Raw genomic sequence first — 24,833 nt, forward strand, 5'->3', positions numbered from 1 at the left:
TATACATAGATTTGATTTTTGACAGAGTATGTGTCTAAACCTGTGACCTCTAAACTATCCTGAAAACTAAATGGAATTCTTAGAATATTGAATTAATCATGTAATTGCTGCTAGCCTGTGACATTTATTTCCAACGTGGCTTAAAGTAGGTCCTCACTAAATAGGAAGGAAGGAAAAAAGGAAAGAAGGGAATGTGGGAAGGAAAGCAGTGAGTTCTGTAGCTTCTGTGTGGTTTTGCTCTCACAGTATTGATGATGAAGGTCATTTCCTGAAATGTACAATGTTCACACTTAGATGAGAGATTTAATTTAGATTTTCAGAGGTCAAGAAATGGGCTTGTACTCTGCAAATCGTTTGGTTTGAAATGCCTGACTACAGCCTCATTTCAAAGTGAAAATTATTTCACCTTAGTTTTTATAGTGAGAAAAATGACCATTTTTCTAGACTTGACATACATAAGGACTGCTTCAGGTTTCATTTAGAGTAATTTGTAATTAGGCTTTAAAAAACGACTAAATTGAACTTTGGTATGGAATATCGAAAACCATTTACATTACTACTAGCTAACATCTAAGGCTTGGCATGCAATAAGATAGGCAATATGTGAAGAGAAAGTATAAAAATAATACATTTGTAATTTTTTAAAGAGTTACTTAAGTGGGAATAAAATTGATGAGAAACTCTAAGCAGCCAAGGACATTATCTATATATTAATTTAAGGACATAGTTTCAAACAGACACATAAATAAACCACTAATTAAGTAAAGTATGGACTGTAGTAAACTAAGATTATTTTGTCAGATTAAGAGGATATAAATACTTTCACAGATATAATTTATAAAGTTTAAAATGAAACAAAATCATTATTAGGACTTAAGTTCAAAAACATACAATTATCTTAATTAAACTTCTCATATAGAGTTAGTTGTAGACTCACATGCAATTTTCAGAATCACACAGTTTCCCATGATACTCTTAATCAGTTGCTCCAATGATAACATATTGGAAAACTATCTTACTATATCTCAACTAGGATATCAACATTAACATAGTCAACAGACATTTCTGTTGCCATATGGATGGCTCTTATCTCTTGTGTGCTCATGTTGTCCTTTATAGCTCTACTCATTTCTCCCCCACCCCTACCTTCCTTAAGTGATTGGCAATCACTTATCTGTTTTCCATTTGTTATGGTTTTGTCTCTTTAAGAATATTGTAGGAATAGGATCATACAATTTGCAGTCTTCAGGAATCATCTTTGGCTGAGTATAATTCTTTGGAGCTCTGCCCAGGTTGTTGTGTTTATCAACAACTTATTCCATTTTATTGCTGAATCATTTCACGGCATGGATATACCACAGTATGTTTAACCATTCATTCACTTAAGTACATGAGGGTTATTCTAGTTTCAGGTTGTTACAAATAATGCTGGTGCTGCACACATTGTTTATGTGAACATAATTCTTCATTTCTCTGAGATAAACAACTAAGAATAAAATTGCTAGATCATATGGTAGTTGCATGCTTAGTTTCTTTTCAAAAGAAACTGCCAAACACAATCGCTATAAATGTATGAATGACCTAAGATTTCTGTGTTGACATTACAATTTATTTTAGTCATTTTTTTAGTGTGTACTGGCATTGTATCGTGGAAATTACTTGTATTTCCTAATGTCTAATATATAACACATTTTGATGATTTGTTTGTTATTTCTAAATCTGTATTCTTCCCAATAAAATATGTCTCTTCATGTCTTTTCCCCATTTTCTAGTTATATGTTGATTTTTTTTTTTTTTTTTTTGTACCAGGGATTGAACCAAGGGGTACTTAACCACGGAGCAACACTCCCAGCCCTTTTTATTTATTTTTTTATTTAGAGACAGGATCATTTCTTAGGGCCTCACTAAGTTGCTGAGGGTGGCCTTGAACTCATGATCCTCCTGCCTCTACCTCCCGAGTTGCTGCAATTATAAGCATGAGCCACCATGCCTGGCAATACTGTTTGAGTTTTTGTTTGCTGATACAATTCAGTAAGGTATTATTTTATTTTCATTCTCTGAACATATCACACAATATTTAATGGAATCTGTTCATTGGAGGGATAGAATATGTGATTCTTTATTAAGAGAAAGTCAAAGCTGAAGGGAAGGACTGAGGCTGGGAAAAAGTTTGTGATGATGGAGAGAATCCATGTGGGGAAGTTCGACCTCTGACCTCCCTTTTGTGCTGAGAAAACAACCACATTCAATCTTCCACCCACTGAGTGACATTCAAGTTGGTCATAGTTTATGGCTTTTGTAAACTCCCTGCTTTGAACACTTTTGTTTATGTTACCCTGACACACTAACAAATATTTTTTTAGAGAATATACAAAGGAGGAAAATGGCTATGTAACAAGATATGTGTACCTTCTATTTAAGTTATTGCCAAATTATTTTCTGAAATCATTTTACCAATTTAAAGTCCCACCAAGAGAATGCAAACATCTTTCATTGCTCATTTGACCTCCGTGGCAATCCCTGGTACTGCTTTTTAATTTTTGCTCAACAGTTGGGCATAAAATGATCTCACTGCAGTTGTGATTTGCATGATCTTGATCATTATATTGGTAGAGCGTTTTTATATGTTTAGTGGGCATCTGTATTTTCTCTTTATGTAATACCTATGTATGTCTTTTTCCCATTACTCTATGCTTTAATACTATGGAGGAGCTAGCTCTTCATTTACAAAGGCAGCACTTGATGGTGGCTTTAAACCTCATGATTTCATCTGACTCATGGACAGCCAGATCCTGGGATGAGGGTAGAATGAAGCCCAGAGGTAGAAGAGTTAGACTTTATCAGGAAGATAGACCCCTCCCATTTGAAAATAGAAAACAACACACATGTTCCAAAAGGAAAAATAGATGTATGTGAAAATTTTTAAAAGATCTTATATCATATTAACCATTTGATTACCCTCCTTGTATTTGGTGCTTTTACAGAGAATTGGCACTTAGGTAACAAAGCCAGGATGTATGTTTCCTCAGTACAGAGCTCATAAATGAGTTGTGGGTGGCACTCCATCATGAGAAAGTCCTCTGTCTGTGAAGTATGGTGATGGTTTGAACATTCGTCATGTGAGAGGAGGAGGATAATGTTTTTTAATGGAACATGTCCACAGACCTCAATACTCTTTGTTTTGAAAACAAACATCTCAGTTGTACCTGGATATTTATTTATCATGAGTAACTTACTCCCTGACAACATCATGCTTTTCTATCATTATCTCCTGAAATGACAAACCCCTTTAGCAGGCTGTGGGAAGCAGACAATGATAGTTTGTGCTGTAAGCTTAAAGCCGGGCAGATCTCATGGCCCAGCTATCAGTGAATGCAGGAACAAAGCTCTATGCAAAGCCATCTAAACAGACAAGGAGTGAGAACAAACACACAGAGTGAGGTCAACCCTCCAGGGGAAGGACATTTAGGTGGAAAAGCAATGAAAACTCCCATTTAGAAAGTAGCACAACAGTCACTAATATGGCATTATGTAAAAATGTGAATGTGTAACCGATGTGATTCTGCAATTTGTATTTGGGGTAAAAATGGGAGTTCATAACCCACTTGAATCAAATGTATGAAAGATGATATGTCATGAGCTTTGTAATGTTTTGAACAACCAATAAAAAAAAAAGAAAGTAGCACAGCACACGTTTTTGGATGATACATCTATTAATATTGTCTAATCCATTTTAATGGAAGAGCAAAATAAATATTCTGAGTTTTATTTTTTTTCTTCTCTCTTTTCTATGTTCACCTTTCAGGAGGAATTAATAGAAAAAAATAATTTTAAATGCTTTTTTGTTTCAAAAGCACACACACATTATTACAGCTTTTGGTGACCCTGACAACTATTTGTAACTCATATTATGGTCATTATTTTATATGTTCAGAGAAGAAAGCTTAGAGATGCTAAGTAATTTGCCCAAATAACAAGTATTAAATGGCAGAACTGGGATTCAAATCCAAGTCTCTCTGGCTTCATGGCCAGTGATCTTTCATCATATCCAGAAGCCTGCTATGGTACCATGTCAATTAAATACTTTATACTTTGGGAAATGAGCTGCAGAGGTCACAGTGTCTTTCTTGATCTAGTAATAAGGAGAAAAATGCATCCAAAGGCAAGAGTAATCTTTACGTATAGGGGATGTGTTACCTGAAGCTGCAGTTGGCCTGTGCATTGGAATAGAGAACATGATTTCTTGAAAAGAGTCAAAGGAGGATCAAGATTGATGCAAAAGGGAGGCTGGGAATATTGCACTGGAGAAAATACAAGTGTGAAAGAGTGAGGAATTTTCTTTCTTTTCATATTCTTAATAAAGCCATAGTCAGTCTTTCCTAGCTTTTAACACTATAGTTACGTTTAACCCTTCTATAAAAGACTATGGAGCACACATGAGGATTACACTGGTGTTTTTGTTTTGATTTAATGAATGAGACTAAAATTCAACGTGGTCTTCCTCTCATTAAACCTTTGTTGAAGGCAGCATGTGACTGCAGCAGATTATCAAACGTGGGTCTCAGAATCTCAGGCAGCAACCAGAACAAAATAATCAATGGCTCTAGCTATTGTCAGGAATATCAGAAGGAAAAAAAAAAAAACTAATTTTGAAGCAGATCTCAGTGAACCACTCAGAAGTGGTTTTAAAAACATTCTCAAAAACATCAGAGAATGGTGGTATTTCAAAGGGAGAAAGGGATGGCCTTTCTTGTTAAACATAAATTTTCAAAAGGTAATGATTTTGTTCATACTGCTTTCTCTGAATCCCATTAGTATTTCTTACTTCCTTTATCAAAATAATAAGGAAGTTGCCTCAAGAGTTCTTATCAAATTAAGAAGTATTAAGAAAATTAGGGTAATGTACATTTTAAATGCTTCATTTCTAATGCCCTCATTTTAAATTGTGATTATTTTCACACATTTTACCTTTCACGTGATTGATTTTTTTGGTGGCATTAGGGAATACCTTCTGACCAAAATCCTGGTTACTTAGTTAAATCCATACGTAGGCCATCTATTTCCATATTCCTAGCAAATTATAAGGAAAAGTAAATTTAATGTCTCTTGTCTGTGTATTTTATTTCATATACTTTCAGAAAGATAATAATATATGAGAAGGTATATAAGTGATGCATATGGATGAATTGTGTGCCATGACTTCTATGATTCTGATTCTGACTTTCACATTGAAGTTACTAAACTTAACAGAACTTTCTGAAATACTGGCTTTGAAAACAAAGCAATTATTCCAGAAACAGAATTCTAAGCATTTGCATTATATGTGTGGAAAATAAGATATAATATAGAACTACCATTTCCCCCAGAGATCTAAGAAAATTAAATGACTCTAAAGTATAGATTTGTCAGTCATTCAGAACAATGTGGTACTGCTTTACCACTGTTAGACTCTGTTCTCTGTTTAGCTATGTTTGCATTTAATACATTTTTTTTCTTACAAAGTTAACAGTATCTAAGTTACTTTGAAAAATAGCATATATTTGTAACAGGAAAGTTTAGAGAAAAAAGGTGTTATTTTAAAGGAAGTAACATATATTGGAATTTCTAGAAAGAAATAAAGGATACTACATCTTAGACAAAGAAGAATGATCTTGAGTTTCAAGTCAACACTCATTCCTTAATTATTTTCAAACTTTATAAACATTTTTCAAGTACTGAATTATCTGTTTAAATTATTCTATGAGTTCTCTCAAATGATATTTATTAGTACTATATGAATAGAGTACTAATAAAAAAGCATAAATGCAATCTAAAATCACTGCTGACTATATATCTGTAAAAATAAAACTGTTAACAGTCTCTCCACATCTAAGTAAACACAGTAAATTGCAAAGTTTCATTTATATGCTCCCATCATAATTTGTTTTCAAATGGAGAAACAAAATGTAAAAGGAAAAATGTGCCTCTAATTTTGATTATTTGTGTTCTTAATTTATCTTCTGCTAAGACATTTAAAAAGCTCAAAAGAAACCAAATTCCTTTGCAAAAAGCTTAGCTTGTTTAATGCCATTTGAAGTGACTTTGTTTTTCAATGTGCATGTGACTCTGTGTGTGTGTGTTTCTTTTGATTACAAAGGAAAAAGAACTTCAATTTTATGAAGCCAATAAAGTCTTTCATTTCAATGTTTTACTGTCTAATTTGGGGGATTTTCTGAAAACAAATTTAAATTAAAAAAAAAAAGACTAAAAGAATTTTCTCACCATTCTGTCATCATTCAGGTGTTAAATGCATCTTGGTAAGATTTTATTTGCTGAATGATCCCCCTAGTGAAGTCAAAGAGAGTCAAAATAACTCATTAAAAATATGACTCCTAAAAATCCTTGGGGCTCATGAATGCTGATGAAAAGAAACCCATGAATTCACTTAAAAAATATTATTTCACCCTTCTTTTTAACCTCAAGCCCCTTTGTCATTTTAGTTGCCAGCACTCAGAATAATGATCCCCCAGCTCATAAATCTGAAGCACTAAGTATGTCCTCTTGCCACCAACAGGTTGGCATAAGAGAGGACAAGGCTGTGCAGGAGAGTCATCTCTGGGATGCAGTAAATGGCATCATGTGAATGGAAAATAATATTTATCAGCACTTGAAAGCCATATTGAAGTCTTCAGTGATTTATCACAGACTTTCTAATGGTAAATCCTTAATACATATGGTCTGGTCCATAAAGGAAATCCATAAATAGGTGGTCTAATTCATAAAAAGAAATAATAATTCAGCCAAGTCCACTTTCAACAGCTTTTATTTTTCCATTCTTGAGGGAGTGATATTGACCACTCCATGATATAGGGCTTTAAATCAGCACCATGAAAATAGTCTTTTTATATAGAACCTAGATTTTTTCTAGACTGTATAAGTAATTCCATTGCCAGCTCTCATTTAAAACTTTCCTATAAATCTTTTACTTTATAAGTTATTTTTATTACATGTCTAAATACTTTTCTCTCATTTATATATAACCTCCTTTAGATATGTTGACTGTCTTATTGTTTTTGTAAGAAATATTTTATGTGCCTACACTAAGACACTCATCATGGGGGAAAAAATAGACTGTAACTGTATCATGCCTTCAAGGTAGTGATGGAGAGTTAAAAGGCACCATAAGTAAAATCTTAGATATCACAGTGGATTGTGTTCTGTCAAAGCTTGACATTACCCCCAAAGGCCTTATTCCTCAAAATTGACCTTGTTGGGTTTTCTTAGAGATCACAAGAGAAACACTGACACAGAGATATTAAGGTGCTTACAACATTAAGGTGCAACCTAAGTCCTACAACATGTTGGCAAACAGATGACTTTGATTGAATGATTGCTCTATTTTGACTTTATATCACAAAAGTTGGCCTTGTGTGCCTATTGGCTGCTATTGACTGTCTTATCAAAGGTATTTATGATTGATCCTCTAACTTTTTGTGTAACTTGGGCTATTAGAATTCAAGTAAAAATTTATACTTTGCTATTTGATCCTAGAAGTCATTCAATTTGTCATTACACTAATTTCTGCCAACAAAATACTGTCAACTTGTGAATGAATATCTAGTAGCAAAAATGGAAAGCTCATTAAAATAATCTTCAAGGATTTAATTTTTCTATTGTTTTTCTTACTATTTAAAAATGTTTTAAATTAGTTTTAAATTTAATTACATTGCTATTACTAGTTTTATACCAATTGCTAATTTGCATGTAAAATTGATAATTACAATTTAGTGTAAATAAAATTACATGAAAAGGTTATTTAACAAATATGGATATGAAGTCAAGTTAAAGTTAAACAAAAGTTAATATGTCACAAACCTTTGAAAATTACAATAAAAATAAGCAATTCTCTGTTAAATAACAAAAACAGATTCACAGTATTATTTATAAAATATATGATACAAACTATTAAGGGGCAAAATAAATGCTTAATTAATTTATTACTATTAATATTATATCCTTAATTACTATCTGATAACTGGTTTTTAGTTCATTCTTTCCTCATCAACATTAACCTATAGCTGTTAAATGCAATTTCAATTTTTTTGAAATTATATTGGATATGATGGAGAATGATCTAGATAAACAGATTCTAATACTAGAAGACAAGCTAGGACAGAAAACAAACACTCTAACCAGAACAAAATAGAGTTTTGAGAGGATGGATAACCTAAATATCCTGAGTTGGCTATCATACAGTGACCACATGTACTGAAATATCACACTACGTCTTACAAACATGTATAATAACTAATTGTCAACTAAAAAATTTAAGAAAGAAAACAAATATTACTGCAGAAGCTGATGGATATAAAATGTACCTTTCCTCTTTTAACATGTGTGAAACAGGTCTGTGGATTAATTAATATTTTTGAGAAGGAAATCTCACTTTTAGGATTTCAGAGCCCCTGGAGAACTTTGATGAACAGTCATATCTTGGCTCCCAGGTATCAGAATGTTTTACATTCTAAGGTCAGGGGTTGATTGTAATTGTTAAGATCCTAGATATTGGGGAAAGAATTGACTTTTATTCCTGATTATACAATTTTATGTGACCTGGACTTCAATTTCATGGTTGGCAAAGTTGGGGGAAAAAACTGTCTCCCTTGAAAGTTGATTTTGAAGATTAAATGAGTTAACATGGGCAAAGAGATAGCACATTCTATGGAAAAATGAGTCAGTAAGTACAAATTGGTGCCCGAGTAGTTGTAGCACAGGTGAAAGTAGAAATAAAGAAAGCAATAGTAGTGAGAATATGATTTCCTAGAACTAACCATATGATTTACTTGTAAAGCAAAAAATTTCCTGGGATTAATTAAACTAAAGTGTTAACCTCTTAGCAGAATATTTTCGTTTTGACAAAAGAGACTTCGTGGTAAGAAGGCTTCAGAGTTCTGCTTGGTAGCAGGGAAGGCTCTGTGAAAGAACATGGGAAAATAATTTTAAAAATATATAAACCAGGGCATTGTGATCTCATGGTGACTTATTTAAACTCTGCGTACTTTATATCGGACATGAATGTAGCCTGAAATGCAAAGGTCACCCTTTTATCTATTCATTTGGTCAAGTTTAATACTATTCTACATCCCAAACTATGCAGATCAGATTGTTAAGGTACAGAAACAATTCTTAAAAGGATAATTAAATCTGGCACTAAAAATTTAGTTTAGTTGATATACAGTCCAAAATCCATGTTGCTCTTTGCAAAACTGACTTTTTCCCATGCAGATATTATCTACAATCTTTTTTTTAAATAATGAATCCAATGCCAATAATTTGCCTGAAATAACATTAGATATTCAGTAGGTTGAAGGAAATTAAAAAAAAAGGGTAAAGGATTTTTAAAAAAATATCTCCAATGTACTCTAATGGTTACCCACACATATTATTAACAACTAGTTGTAGATTTCACATGGGGGTTGTAGTAAGCATGAATGGAGGTAGGTATTTGAGGGCTGATGCATAAAGAGCTCTTATCTTTAAGTCATAGATCCTTGTGTCCAACTAAGACTCACTGTTTGCTACATTTAGGATAAAGTTTTCCCAGCATGAACACAGTCTTCTAAGTAAGCAATGGAAACTAGCCTGTTGTTTAATCAGTTGACCATTTCCACGGTCCTCTTCACAAAATCTGCACAGTCATCCCTCAGTATCCACAGGGGATTGGTTCTAAGAATATCAAAATCCATGGATACTCAAGTCTCTTGTATAAAATGGAGGAGTATTTGCAGATTAGTAAGTTCATCCTTTCACATACCTTAAATCATCTCTAACAATGTACATACTATGGAAGTCATTGTTATACCATATTGCTTAGGGAATAATGACCCCAAAAAGTGTGTATACAGTTTAGTATAGATGCAATTCTATTTTAATGTTTTGATCCATGGTTGGTTTAATCCATAGATACAAACACATGAATAGGGAGACTATATTTCCATCTTGAATATGACAATGATTAGATGAAATTTCCAGGAAGTCAATTTAGAGCCCTAAATTAGAAGGCAGAAAATTCGTATTCATATCCTAATTTTTTCTTAAAATAAACGTGCATGGAGGTAAGAAATATAACCTCTTACTCTTACTTCCATCTTCTGTAAAATGAATAGCTCAGATTAAATTTATTTTGAAGAAACCAACCCCACCAGCTCTAAAATGTTCTGTAACACTAAGCAAGATAAAACAATGAACTAATTTAATTATGGCCTTTCAGCATAACTAGGTTGCTCTATCAGGAGAGCTCTCCTGAAATACATTATTTTTTTTTTCCACTTCTGGCTTGAATATATTATGTGCTCTATCATGACTACATAATGGATAGTCCTGAATGCTTTCAATTAAATATATTTAAATTCCCCAAAGCATGCAGTCATCTTGATTAAAATATCAACTGTTTATTACAGATGGAGTACTTCCAAAGGAGGCTAATATTCCTCAGATAGCAGGTGTTCCTGTATTTTATTCAAATGGCTAGCTGAAAAGATGCAAAGATCTTTTGTTTCTTGATGAGGCTAGATAGACTTTTAACTAAAAAAAAAAATAAACTGTCAAACACAAAGCAAATTTTAAAATTCATCAAAAATTCTTTCAGTATGCTCACATCTGCATGTTATCTGTCCTTAATTAACCCCATCAGAAATCAGGTAACTAGAAAAATAAGTAAAATGATGGGAATAAGATTAAATATATTTCTAAACCAAGTTAACTTTTATGCTGTGGAACCTTTCTTCTATTTCAAAATACCTGTTTTATTTTTGTTTTAAATTTTCAGTGGTCTGAAAAGTAATGCATTTAAATTGAATGAGAAATTTAATACTGAATGTGAATGAGTTCAAACGTGGGTAAAAATAAAAACTGTTATCAAAAGTGAACATAGTTATATTAAAAATAAATTCTTCCTGAATCCAGAAAAGGCTGCTGTCTACTTATTCCAAATAAACAACATTTAAACATCATCCACTGAGAGACAGAAACCAAACTGATTGTGTGGCATTTCAATCTTAATTTCAGAACACTTGAGTTAAAGTCCTAGCTCACACACTTACTTCTGAATTTAGACTTACTACTGAACCTTGATTAGCCTCACTTAGCTGTCCCATAAAATGAAAAATAAAAGATTATCACCACTTCCCATGGACTCCCATTCATAAAGGATTTGGGTTGGCACAAGCAGCTAGTGAGGAAAAACTAACCTGTTTAACTCTCTGATGTCATAAAACCCTAACTGTATTTTAAAAATTTGTTCTTACTCTTGAAAACATTTCAAAGTACCATATCATTTTTCCCATTTATAACTAAAGCAAACATCAAAGGAAAGAAAAACAATATCAGTTTCTCCATACAAATATTACATTGTTTCCATTGCATCTCTTTAATAAAAAGTATCTGTCATTTGATTGACAGCAAGAAATACAGGAGGAAAAATATAAAATACACAACCTGTAAAATAGTGCTGCTCTTCACTGTATGTTCTCTAAAGAAATGGCTTTTTGGTTCTGAGGTTTCCCTGATTCACTCATTATTACTAGAATAGTTTAACTATCATATCTCTCCATTCTAAGAATAATATTTATTTTATTTTTCTAGAGAATTATTGCAGGCACTACCCATATGTCTCAGTAAAATACAATCTCCATTTCATTGTCAGAGTGAGTGTGGACTTGGGTATGGAGGTGGGGAAGTAAGCATGTGAGTTTTGTGTGTACACATACCTAGATTCAAATTCCCACTCTGTAACTAACAGAGTGAGTCATCAGGTGCTTTGGTCATTTCTGGGAGATTCCATTAGTCCTTTATTAAAATGGGACTCACATTAACTCAGATGGTTGCGCCAAGAGTGAAATGAAACAATATTGGTCTGATGTTCAATAAATGGTATCTGCTACTATATATAATTATTGTGATCTGTCATCAAGACCATCCCATATTAACTATGCTACCATTAAATTGTTGTTCAACTGTTGCATGCCTTTATGTCCACTTGCATGAATATATATAAGATTTTTGATTACAAGTTCTTCAAATCAGACTGAAGACCATGCATATAATACATCATAGCTATTCTATGACAGGCAACTCTTAACAAGGGCCTCTGGAAGGCACCATCTTGTTGCTTCATTGAGCAAAGACCTGAGAAGGACAGGCAAAGACTAAAACTTCAGTGGCTGTGCTCTCAGGATTTTGCAATTCATTTGTTTAAATAGAATGAGTTACCAACCATTGAGCTGTAATCATTCCCAGAGCAGTGGGGAATGCTTTGAAAATGAAAGATCATGGCAGTAGGCAAAAGGTGGTCAAGGAAGATTTTGCAAAAGGCTAAATGTTCCAGACTCTGCTGGACTTGGTGTGGGGGTAACACAGAAAGGGACCATCCTGATAAGCAGAGAACATTGAGTCAGAGGGACCATACCCATAAACTGGAAATATGTTCAAAGATGAAGGGTAAAGCAGAATTCCTGCCCCTGTTGGATTTGTCCTATGGATAAGATACTTTCAAACTCAAGAGCAAGGTAAAATCCAATATGGTTCCACATAGAGAGAAGCCTTTGTAATGATGATTAAAAATAGGTATCATGTTACTAAAATAAAATGATTTTCCTAAAACTCATGGATATAAATTCAATACATGTTATGGAAGATTTTTGTCCTTCACAATCCATGTGATTATATGACTGTAAACATAACTGATTGATTGATTTTGCTGTGCTGAGGATAAAAACCAGGACTTTGTCTATGCTAGGCAACCACTCTATCATGGAGTCACACCCGAGCTCCAAAATATGCATATACGTTGAAAATAAGCATATGTTCTTTCGTTTGTGTTGAAAAACATACTTGAATCTTCACAGGAATCAGTCAAAGGAAACATAGGAGTTCTACATGCCTTGATATTAATATATCAAAATGGCTTAATTTCTATATTTTATAATAATATAAAGTTTGTTCCTAAATTATAAGACTGTTGAAAAGTAAATATGAAGGAAGCAAATGATAAAAGCAAATTCCACAGAGCACTACCAAATCCCCACACAGTGCATGCCACGTAATCAAGTATCACATTTAGAAGAAAGCTGATGAAATTCTCCTGGGAGAATGTGAAGTTTTATGTTTCAGTAAGTTTCCATATTGAAGCCATAAGAATAAGTTGCTGTGGTTTTTTGCTGCGTGTGTCTTACTTGGCTGGCTTTTCTGCATAGCTCTAGAAGAGCCCTAAGTTATAAAGTCAGTTCAGGTTTCAATAAAACATGAACTATGCAGCTGTGAGCTATTCAGATACATGAACAGACATGATTCTTTGGCACTTGGGTCAGGCCACTGCCATCAGTGCTGGGGCACTTCACCTTAATCTCATGTGTGATAAAATAGCAGTAGCCACTATAGTATGTTTTAAAATAAGGTTTGTTTCAATTCCAACTAGATTCTTGAAATAAACGCACAGGCCCACACACCTGGATTTTGTTGCTGTTTTAACTTGTTAAAGAGTAAAGGTATTTGAACCAGGTCTCATTAATATTAATATTGACTGTTATTTTGTTCCCAGAACACTGTCACTTTGTTATACTAAATTAAAGCTCTGACGGAAACATCCAATTAATCCTCAGTAAGAAAATGCATTAATGTGTCACAGTTAATAAGCAGTTCAATGTAATCATACCTTGATTATTCTGAGCCGTTCAGTCCTTTGCACTGTGGGCTTAGAACTGGAATGGCTATTATTAGTTCCCTTAATAATTACTCATGGAGGAGAAAAAAAAAAAAAAGGATAGTTGCTCTCCTATCAGATAGACAAATAATCTTTTTTTTAAAAAAAAAAAAAGATAGGGAAGGAAACTTAATAGAAAGAAGTAGGTTAATTATTAGCACAAAGGGAATCTCTGGGATTCACAAGGCGTGATGATGAACTCAAAGCTGGCTCCCATGCCCCAGTCTACCAAACCGCAGAGCATGTGGGTCACAGGAGTAGCTTTTGGAGATGAAAGGATGCTTATTTCCTCCCTCAGGCTATGTGCTGCCTTCAGGAACCTCACCAAACTCAGAGGCTTCTCCAGTCGAGATCCTACCTTAATGAGAACCTGAATGGACCCCGTGGCTTTTGCAGATATGAAATACCAGAAGCTCATGGTGCAGGCAGAGCTGGATTCTTGCCACGCGGCACTCTTGAAGTGGGCTTTGTCACCCCGAAGGCCCACTGGAGTAGCCTCCAGATACATGAAGTGCCCTAGAAACAAGGATGGGATTCACATAGGACAGAAATAACAATGAGGGGATTATTTTAGTTTCTCCATCTTAGTTAGGGTTTTTAATTACATTTCATAAGATCTGAGCTGCCAATAGCATTTCCATTTGAAACAGAGAATAAATCTAATGGCCTTGTCCCTAGCTCACTGACAGGACAATTTTCAACTGTCTGTGCTTTTAGTGCAGTGCCTCACAGTATGCAGATTAACTGATCTGACAGGATATTTATGCCATCAGATCAACAAGACAGTTATAGAAATCGTTTAATGGACTCCTTCAGCTATCCAGTTATTATAAAACAATGCCACAGTTCCCTGTGAAATCTAAATAAGGGAATATCATGTGCTTTCAAATATTCAGTCACTTGATGAGTATGTAAATAAAATACTGAGAATTTTGATATGCAACATGAGAGGAAAGGGATTAAATTCATTCTTATATATTAAACAAAATTTCATGTATGGAGGGCTGAGTGTTTGGGATTTAGGTCTTCTATGCCCTGACTTGGTAAGCCTGGCTTAGTTGATTTTTTAAAACAGACCTATGGAATACCAATATTTAAACATCTTTTCACAATTTTGTGGCACCCCCTAGTTTGGGATTTGGCTCATGTTGTTTGCTCCTTGAGCAACAAGACTGAGATTTATTTTAAAAATAATCCACACCCAACATTCTTAACATATGTGGCTTTGTAGTTACATTTTCACAGTCTCTCCACAGGTTGCATAGACCTTTCCCCTTATATATATCATCTCATGTGATCTGCACGACCTTTGCTAGCTACACAGTGACAAATTCATGACCTCCAAATGAAGACTCTGAGATTCTGAAAACTAAGTGACTTGCTGATGATCAAATGAGTGTCAGAATTCAGGGTTATTTAAGACAAGTGCCTGTCATTTAGGAATCTGATGATAGCCTGGCTTATCACCTAACTATCTATCAAAACAGTGACTGATATTAGATTTTGGCTACTCACTGTTGTGGGTTGAATCATAACCCCCACCCCATTACTGAAGCCCTAACCCTAGTCCTCATAAATGGAAATGGGATCTTTGCTGCTGATGAAGTAAAGATGAGGCTATCAGGGTAGACCCTAATCCAATATGATTGCATCATAATAACAAGAGGGAACTGGGGCAGAGAAAACACATGCATCAAATGAAAACACAGAAGCAACCATCATTTACAAGCAAGGAACACCTGAAGCTGTCAGAGCCAAGGAGAGAGGTATGGAGGAAATGATTCTCCCTGAGAACCTTCAGAAGGAAACAACTCTGCCAACAGCTTGATCTCAGGCTTCCAGCTCTCAGCAATGTGAGACAATAAATGCCTCTTGTTTAAGACACCCAGTTTCATGGCCATTCCCTATTCTACAGTGGCCACAGGAAACAAAAACACTGTGTTTGGCTGACTTGCAAGTGTCACTGAGGTTGTCTCTCCAGCTGCTCTCAGGGAAGGCAGGAGATGGACCTTGTGGATATGATCAACCGAATCACCTACCATTTTCATTTCCAAGTGTGTGGTCTTTGGGAGGTCGTCGGAGGCTTTGATGAGAGCCAATCCCCAAAACCCAATCAAAGTTTTCAGCCAGGGAGTTCTGCCAGCCACACCAGCCTCTCTCAAAAGTACAAGAGCCACCACATTCATTCTCATCAGTATTATCTCCACAGTCATCGGCAAAATCACAGCTTTGCTCTGCTCTGTAGCATTTGCCGTTCTGACATTCCCGATAGCCATGTGGGCAGTAACCTAAAAAGAGAAAGATGAAAAAAGAGTAATGGAATATCCCAGACACATTCAAGTGAGGTACAAGACAGAGTAGATTCACTATAATATATGAATATGGTGTTTTTAAGAATTCAAGGTACCTGATCCCTCTCTCTCTCTTCTAATCTGCTTCAGAGTTCTGGCCTAAAGATTACTCACAAGGATCATTTACAAGTGAAAAAGTTTTTACTTTATCTATCCAGGAAAATACCCCAAGACTCCCAAAGCTGCATTTAAAAATATTAATTATATCTGAAAGTCAAAGTGAAACCTTCCATTTTTTACCCTGAAACAAAATCTTTAAGGTGCTAAAGAGCTCATGCATTATGGGGAATTTGGAAGTACATTCTAGCATCCATTCACTTCAATATTTCTCAGAAGCCAAGCATATACAAGATACGTCCTCAGAAGCATCACCATGAATATATGGCTAATGCATGACTTCCAAAAAATTTTTCTTTAAAATGCATATTTATTGGTCAGTTGTTTGGAATTTTAGAAGCAATTTCCCTGCAAAGCAACGCCAGCCATAGATATCTCTTCACAAAAACATAACAGAAAAAATAATGCCTTTGAAGACTGAGTTTGAAGTCTAGGGCTAATATTTATTAGTTACGTGACTTGGTTCATACTGGTACTTGATGAACTTTAGTTTCCTTGTCTAATAAGAGAGACAGAGGGAAAGAGAGAAGCAAAATCCTAGAGAAGTTGAGCTAACTAAAGAGACTACCAGCTATGAGATCAGTGCCTAGAATGATGCCTAGACCGTACATAGTAGGTGATAAATAAATGAGTGAAATAAAGTGCTTTGGAAGTGAGAGAGCAATTCAACATGGATTTTCAAGGTTTTGTGATTATACTGTTCTAATATTTCACTAGAACATAACCATGATGAAGAGCAACATTTCAGAAGGAAAGGTTCAGAAACTTTTCCAACTTGAGATTTTAGCTACACATTTGATCTCTGTAAGCACAGAATCAGAAATGATCTTCCTGTTTTCCCCACCAGGCAGGGAGAGGAGCTGATAATACCACTCCTTGATTTACTTCTAAAGTGGTGGCTCCCAGGACTAGAGGCAAGTTGCCTGGTGATTGACAGCTGGTGTGGTTCAGAGGTGGTGAGTAATGTTTCAGGGGTTTATTTTAAGATGGTCTGGGAAGTTCTCTGGTAAAACCTCCGCTATAATTTGGATCTGAAATCTCCTCTAGAGGCTCATGCTTTGGAGGCTTGTTCCCAGGATTGTGCTATTGGAAGGTGGTGGAAACTCTCAGAGTCAAGATCCAGTGGGAGGTCCTTATGTCACAGGAGGTATGACTTTAATAGAGACAGTAGAACTTTGGTCCCTCCCTCCACCTCCCTTCCTCCCTTCCTCCCTTCCTTCCTCTTTCCCATCATGAAGTGAGTACTTTTCCTACACCACTCCATTCTGCTATGAGATACTACCTCACCATAGGCCTTAAAGCAAAGAGACCAATCAATCATGGACTGAAACCTCTAAAACTAGGAGACAAAATAAACCTTTCCTCTTTATAAGTTGGTTATCTAAGGTATTTGTTGTAGTCACAGAAAGCTGACTAACACAATCTCATATAGAAGTTCTTCTGTCCTGAATCAGCCTCAAATTTTCAACAACAGATGGTCAAGAGGAAAGAAGTAGAAGAGTAGTGGAGTTTCTTATAGAAACTGCTGGGAAGAAAATGTATTCTAAGGTTTGTACTCCATGTATTTCCTAGACTGCTTATTAATAGCATGATTAAATGGTCTTTCCTCTTGCAAATCTTTGAAAGTAAGTTTCATCTATGCATTCTGTATCTAACAAAACTTTTTCTGTCTGGGTTAATTGCTAATATTATCCTTTTAGCAGCATGGGATTAAACTTTTTATTTAGATGCATGGTTCATTTTAGTAGATTGAAGGTAAGACAAAAAGACTTCCAATGCTTCAATTACACTCTTGACTTAGAATCTAACATTAAAGCCTTTTCAGCCTACACAGAAATGGAAGTCATTTATATCAACTCTCTCAATTGTAAATGAGAAAACTCAGGATTTTATAAGCTAAATGACTCTTGGATTTTTCCAAAGTAGAATTGTGACTGAGAACCAGGTCTCTTATCTTCTGACTTGATATTCAAATTCGTTGGTTTAAAAAAAGGTTTAAAGGTGGGGTTGGCCACCAGTTGCATCATTTCTAAAGAAACTGTTGAGAGCCTGAAAAATTACTAGATCATTTAATTTTATACAAGTTGGCATTTTTATTGATTCTGTCAATTTCAATTTGTTTAAAGATACAAAACAAAACTGACTCTTATGATGCTTTTCTCTAAAGTGACTGAATTAAGCCACAACACAGTTCTTCCAAAATCAAAAAGAAAAAAATTTAGACATGTTTTTAAAAGAAATATATCATGAATTCTGACATAAGACACACAAGTCAATACACCTAATATCTTAGGATAGTAATAAAGTTTTACACTTTAAGAGCAAAAATAGTAAAACATAAAATAATTTAAATACTACACAAATCTAAATTTGAATACAGTCTCTACATTAATAAAAAAATCAAATCACTTCTGTCATAAAATAACAGACAATAATGATTTGTTTTGGGTAGATGCCAAAGGAAATTATCAAGTTAAATTTTTACCTGTTTACAAATTATTTTCATGCCTTTGCTTTGTTAAAGAGAGACACACACACACACACACAGAGGGGCTAGTGATATATTGCTTATGTTAGGTAGAGACCATGATAGGAAATTTCAGTTTGTAAAAGAGAACAAATCATAAAATGTATGATTTGTTCTCTTTTACAAACTGAAATATATATCAATGTATATCTTAAAATCATCTGAAACAACAGACTTAATCTAAACACTGATTCCTCCTCCCCAAACTTTCACATTCTTCGCCATCTCTGGGAATGGCAACTTTATATTCTCAGCTACTTAGAGAAAAATAATCTTGTAAGGAACACTGTGCAGAAATGAAGCTTGTTTTTGTTGTTGTTGTTTATTTTTTATTTTTTATTTTTATTTTTCTGATGTTTGACTTGACTGCTGACAGGCTCTAAGTTTTACCCTTTTTCTCCCTCTTTGTGCCTCGGGTCTGGGAAACCAGATTAGAATTTCTAAGAGCAGCATGTTCAAACCCATTAACCCCCCAGCAATACAGAGAAACTTTCACCCCAGTCTACCCCACTATAAAACCCTTAGCCAGCTCCTCTTCCATCTCAGCTCAAGTTATTTTGGGGCATGTTTGATAATAATCTTACTCTCCCCTAAAGTCCCATTTTAAAATATTTCAAGATTTCTGGGTGTTTATATGATGTCATCAGTTTCAATATCCAACCAAATTTTGGATGTGAGTTCAGTTCACATCTGTTGATGACCTCAAAGCCCTAGGAAATAAAGTTATCATATGTAAACTTTTAAAATCTCAACGTTACATGTAATCTTTAGCAAATTCTGTCAATTGTCAACCCTACCATTAGAATATATCTACTGCTATATTTTCGTCAAAGCCACTATTTTTTTTTTTTTTTGTATAATTCTATTACCTTGCTTTCCTAGCTGATCTCTGTGCCCTTAACCTCATGCCCTGTGGCCCATTAATTAATAAAGAAGCACATCTGCCTGATACCCTACAACATTTACATAGAATTCTTCCTTACAAAGAACAAAGTCTTCTTGAAAAGATGGTCACTTTTGTGCTGAGGGGGAAAAAAAAAGTTCAAGATGAGCATGGGGTGGGGGTGGGGGTGGGGGAGGGGTACCTATGTCCAAAATTAAGAAAATGCAAAAAAATAAAAATAGCTTTATGATAAAAATGTTTGAAGAGCTGGCATCCAGGGGAGCTTACTGGCCCAGGAAAAGACAGAAAACCATACTAAATAATGAGGTAACTTCTGTTTCCAGCTGTGAGGGAGTAACATGGTATGAAATCATCCTCCAGGCAAAAGCAACTGGAACCTGGGGCAAAATACATTAAACAATTGTTTTCCAACAATGAACAACAGGAAGCACAGGACTGTGATCCCCCAGAGAAAGGACACAAAACCAGAGCCTATCATCACCCCAGGCATTTGCTTAGAGGCACTTTCCAGATTGAAGATCTAAAAGAGAAAGCCAAGCATAAAACAGTTTTTAGCACATAGAGGAAACAGAGACTGGAACAGCTGGAATTTACAAGGCAGGGTGGTAGAGAAAAAGGAGCTGTGTAGAGGAACAGATCCAGAGATGTGCTCAAGCCTTTGGCTGCATTCCAATTGCAGGTGTGTAGGGCAGAGTTCCCAAAGGAAGAAAAAGAATAATTTCCAAGAGAATAATAACTAGGAGTTGTGAGCTAAAATGTTTCTGGTGTTCACAGAAAGCCAGACCTCTTTGAGTTTCTTCCACCATGAATAGTCCTTCATAAATACACAGGACGTTCAATAGTAACTCTAGAAATAATACATGCTAATAGTGGGTCCAAGTAGCTCTAGAATGAAATATTCTTTAGATATGGATTGGAAAACTGCAATGCCAAGGTCACATTCAGCCCAGCACTTGTTTAAGTAAATAGAATTTTATTAAGACGGAGTCATGCCCACAGCAGAGGTTTACATATTAGAGTATGGCTACTTTTTAGATTGGGCAGAGCTGAACAGTTGCAACCAAGATTATGCAGCCTGTAAGAAAACAAATCACTCTGGAAATTTACAGAAAAAGATATTTCCTGATTTCTATTCTAAACCTACCCTGAAAAAAAAAAAGGATTAAAAACAAGTTTCAAAAGGACAAAACAGAACTGTAAGCAAGTTAAATGCCTTCCAGGACAAATTTCATCATGTTTGAAATAATGTACCAAACTGCAGGACTCAGCAACACAGAATTCAAAATCTGTGAAATATCAGGAAATATGATGTATAACCAGGAGAAAAAATAGCTAATAGAAGCAAATGTAGATATGACAGGGATTCGGCGGGGTGGTGAGGTTGGGAGATGTTGGTCAAAAGATAAAATTTTAGTTAGAAGGAATAGATTCAGATCTATAGTACATTGTGATGACTGTAGTTAATATACTGTATGCTTGAAAATCATTAAGAACAGAATATTTCCAGTGTTCTCACTACAAAACATGATATGTATGTGAGGTAATGCACATGTTAACAGATTCAATTCAGCCATTCTACAATGTATACATATTTTAAACGGCTATAAATGATAAATATATACATTTATTTTCAGTTAAAATGAAGAAAAAATAATATAAATGTGATAGAGCTAAAAGAATTACCAAAAAACTTAATACAGCTATTATAAATAAGCTCAATGTATTAATTTACAATTCCACAAAATCTACAAAAAGCTCCTAGTACTAAGTGCAGCAAGTCTATATATCATCACCATACAGCAATTAATTATTTATGAATGCAAGCAATAAACTAGAATCTGAAATTTAGAAAACAAAAAGTTTTTAAAATAGCATACCAAAATATAAATTTCTAGGTATAGAATTCTAAATATAGAACATAACAAAATGCATGACAAGTCTTTATACACTAAAAACTAGAAAACATTTACAAATAAAAATAAAAAAACCCAAATAAGTAAAGATTTTATATCAAGTTTATACGTCATTCAACTAAAAATTGTTCAAAACTCAATTCTCCTTAAAGTTGTCTATCATTTTGATGTAAATCTAATAAAATTTTAGGGTTCATTTTTGGAAATTTGCAAAATGATTCTAAAATTTATATGGAAATTAAGAGCTCCTAAATCAGCTGAAGAGTTAACCAATTTACTTTACCTGATGTCAGGATATATTATAAAGCTACAATGATTAAGATGACATGGTATTGATTAATGAAGAGACAGGTCAGTGGATCAGGATAATAGCACATATCAACTCATTTTCAGTCAAGGAAGTATGCAGCAGGATTTTCACCAAAATACATAAATTGACTCTAATTATAAGGAGAAATAACAAACACAAATTGAAAGATATTCTACAAAATGAAAGCCTCATCCTTTCCAAAGATATCAAGGTTAAAAAAGACAAAGACTGAGCCATCATTTAAAATTAAAGAAATGTAAAGGCACATTAAGAACTAAATGTGGTTATCACTTGGTATTGGTGGATATCCTGGATACCAAAATTTGTAGATGCTCAGATATCATATATAAAGTGTAGCATTTGCATATGATTTATGCACATTCTCTTTCATACTTTAAATCATCTGTAGATTCCTTAGGATGCCCCAAACATTGCAAATGTCATGTAAATAGTTTTTTATATCATTTATGAAATAATGATATAGAAGGAATAGTCTATACCTCTTCAGTGCAGGTGCAACCATCATTGGCCTACCTAAATAGTATAAATCACTAGCAACAAAACTTTTTTTCAAGTTCTAATTGATTCACAGTTGAATTTGAGGATTCAGAACACAGGGAGGGCCAATTGTATGGTGTATCATCTTAGACAGGATCCTGAATGAGGTAAAAAAAAATTACAACATATTCCCTTGCCAGACACAGTGGTGCATACCTATGATCCCAGCAACTTGGAAGGCTGAGGCTGGGGGATTGTAAGTTCAAAGCCCAGCCTCAGCAACTTATTGAGACCCTCTCCTAAAACACAATTTAAAAAAAAAAGGAGTTGGGGAGCATCTCTGGGTTCAATCCCAGTTAAAAAAATAAAAATAGGAGATTCTCAGGACAATGGTAAAATGTGAATGATGTCTAAGATAATGATATACTAATGTTTGATATATTAATGCTATACTTTATAATTTGATGACTATACATGTAAGTGAATGTCCTTCACCTTAGGAAACTGAATTACTTAGAATTAAAATGCATGATTATATCTCCACCTTACTCTGTAATAATTCAGAAAAAGTCAGATTTTGTATAAAACAAATGGACAAATGATAATTTGTGAATCTGTGTGAAATGTATGCATAAACTCTCTTATAGTTCTTAGAACATTTCTGTGAATTTGAACTATTTCAATTTTTAAAAAGTTATTAAAAATGTAAAAATTTAATAAGAAAAAAGAAGAAGTAAAAGTAAAACCTCCCAAAGCATACCAACCTACTTAGACTAAAGTTTTTAAAATGACCCACAGGTACTGTACAATCCTGACCCTATTTTCTGTTTTATTGCCCTCCATCCAAAGACGAGCACATACACATCTATACTTGAATGAGTTGGGTTTATTACTTGTTGCAGCAATGGAAACACACACCTTGGGGAATTGTGGAACATTTCAGTTAAAGGATTTTAATACAATTTGCTACAGGAGTGGGGTTTTGGTTAGGCTATTTCAAGACAGATCCAAGGAGGTGGTGCTTTGCTCTGCATTAGGTATATGAGGAAGCAGGGACCATATTATAATTGCTTATCTTAATAAATCTTAGCTTAAAAAGGTAAAATCAGAACAGGCTAGAATTGTACTTAGAGGTACCTTTCACTCATGGATCAGGGTATGGGTTCTCTTGGTCTTGCTTTTAGTTGAGATAACGTTCATGTCTGGCCTATCTTTAAACATACTCACAAAATGATCTTGTTTTTATCTTGATGCTTCATGGTCTGAGGATAGATTTGTTTGATGATGAGGTCCTGGGAAATTGTTCATTTTTCAACAGGAGAACACAAAACACTAGTCATGCATGTCAGGCCAGTTTATAGCAACATCAAAGCTTCATTGATTGTACCAGTCCAGGTCCTGGATGTCAAAGGCTGCTTTACTTTTTCTCACTGTGCAATTTTATTTATGTGTCAACAGAGTTAGATAGAATGGTATACTCTCTACATGATGAAATGAAAACAGTTGATTATTCTCTTCTGGTTATTCTTTTGACATAGGTCAATCATGGCATTGAGAGATGTTGAAACATTTTAAAGTTTTTCGTATTTGTGACTTGTGAAATTTTCTTTATTTTTTTCTTCTTAGTAATTTGCAGCAAAAATTAAAAAAAAAAATTGAAGGTACTGTGGGTCCTACTTTATAGTAGCAAGTAACATTAGAATGCTAGCATGGAAGGAAGTAAAACTCAAAAAAGAAATTCCAGAAAATATTGATGACAGTAGCCTTAACGAATTGGTGCGGGGCAGGGGGAGAAGGAAGAATTCTGATTGAAATAAATAAATAAATGAAAGAAAGAAAGAAAGAAGGAAGGAAGGAAAGAAAGAAAGAAAGAAAACACAGAAGCAAACCTAAGCCAGAAAAGGAAGCTTTGGGCCACAAAGGAGTAAAGTCTAATGTGGTTCCCACCTGGCTTGCAATTGCAGTATGGCCAAGACTCTGGTTTATGCACAGCAGGTTTCTGTGTTTCTGTTTCCTGGCAATGTTTACTGGCCCTAGGCTCAGCTCCCAACCAGAAACAAATTGAAAGTTCTTCCAAATAATGTTCCTATGATTTCCACCATCTTCATCCCAAATAATATCAATTCAAATATTCAGAGTCCTTTCTAAAATCTCGATCAACATGACAAAATTTACATGACCAAAGTGACCACCGATAGGATAGTCATTTTAAAAGATCTTTTCAGAAGCAATGACTTATTCATTCATTTTAAAAAGTATCCAATTTAAATTCCTAGCATTTAGGAAATCTTTACATCATATGTTAACATAAAATTGATTCTGATTCTACAGTGGAAGAGCTAAAATCCAGAGGTACCTGGAAAAACAAATGTTCCTTAATGATTCTAATTTGGAGGAACTTTCTGATACCTTGTTGTGAATGATTTGTTCTCACTAACTTTCTAATTTCCTATATCCACACAGGTAAGATAATGA

General features: G+C 34.5%; 1 protein-coding gene across 1 annotated transcript in view; it reads right to left on the minus strand.

Annotated features, from left to right (window-relative positions):
- Positions 1-24,833, minus strand: part of Malrd1 (MAM and LDL receptor class A domain containing 1) — a 658,798-nt gene that overhangs the window by 275,987 nt on the left and 357,978 nt on the right. Inside the window, exons 27-28 of the mRNA XM_027928635.2 lie at positions 15,778-16,026; positions 14,097-14,254 (exon numbers count right to left, since the gene is read on the minus strand). Of these exons, the coding sequence (XP_027784436.2) occupies positions 14,097-14,254; positions 15,778-16,026 (407 nt within the window). The remainder of the gene's footprint in view (positions 1-14,096; positions 14,255-15,777; positions 16,027-24,833) is intronic.

This window comes from Marmota flaviventris, chromosome 12, assembly GCF_047511675.1.
Source record: "Marmota flaviventris isolate mMarFla1 chromosome 12, mMarFla1.hap1, whole genome shotgun sequence".
In the NCBI taxonomy this organism is placed as follows: domain Eukaryota; kingdom Metazoa; phylum Chordata; class Mammalia; order Rodentia; family Sciuridae; genus Marmota; species Marmota flaviventris.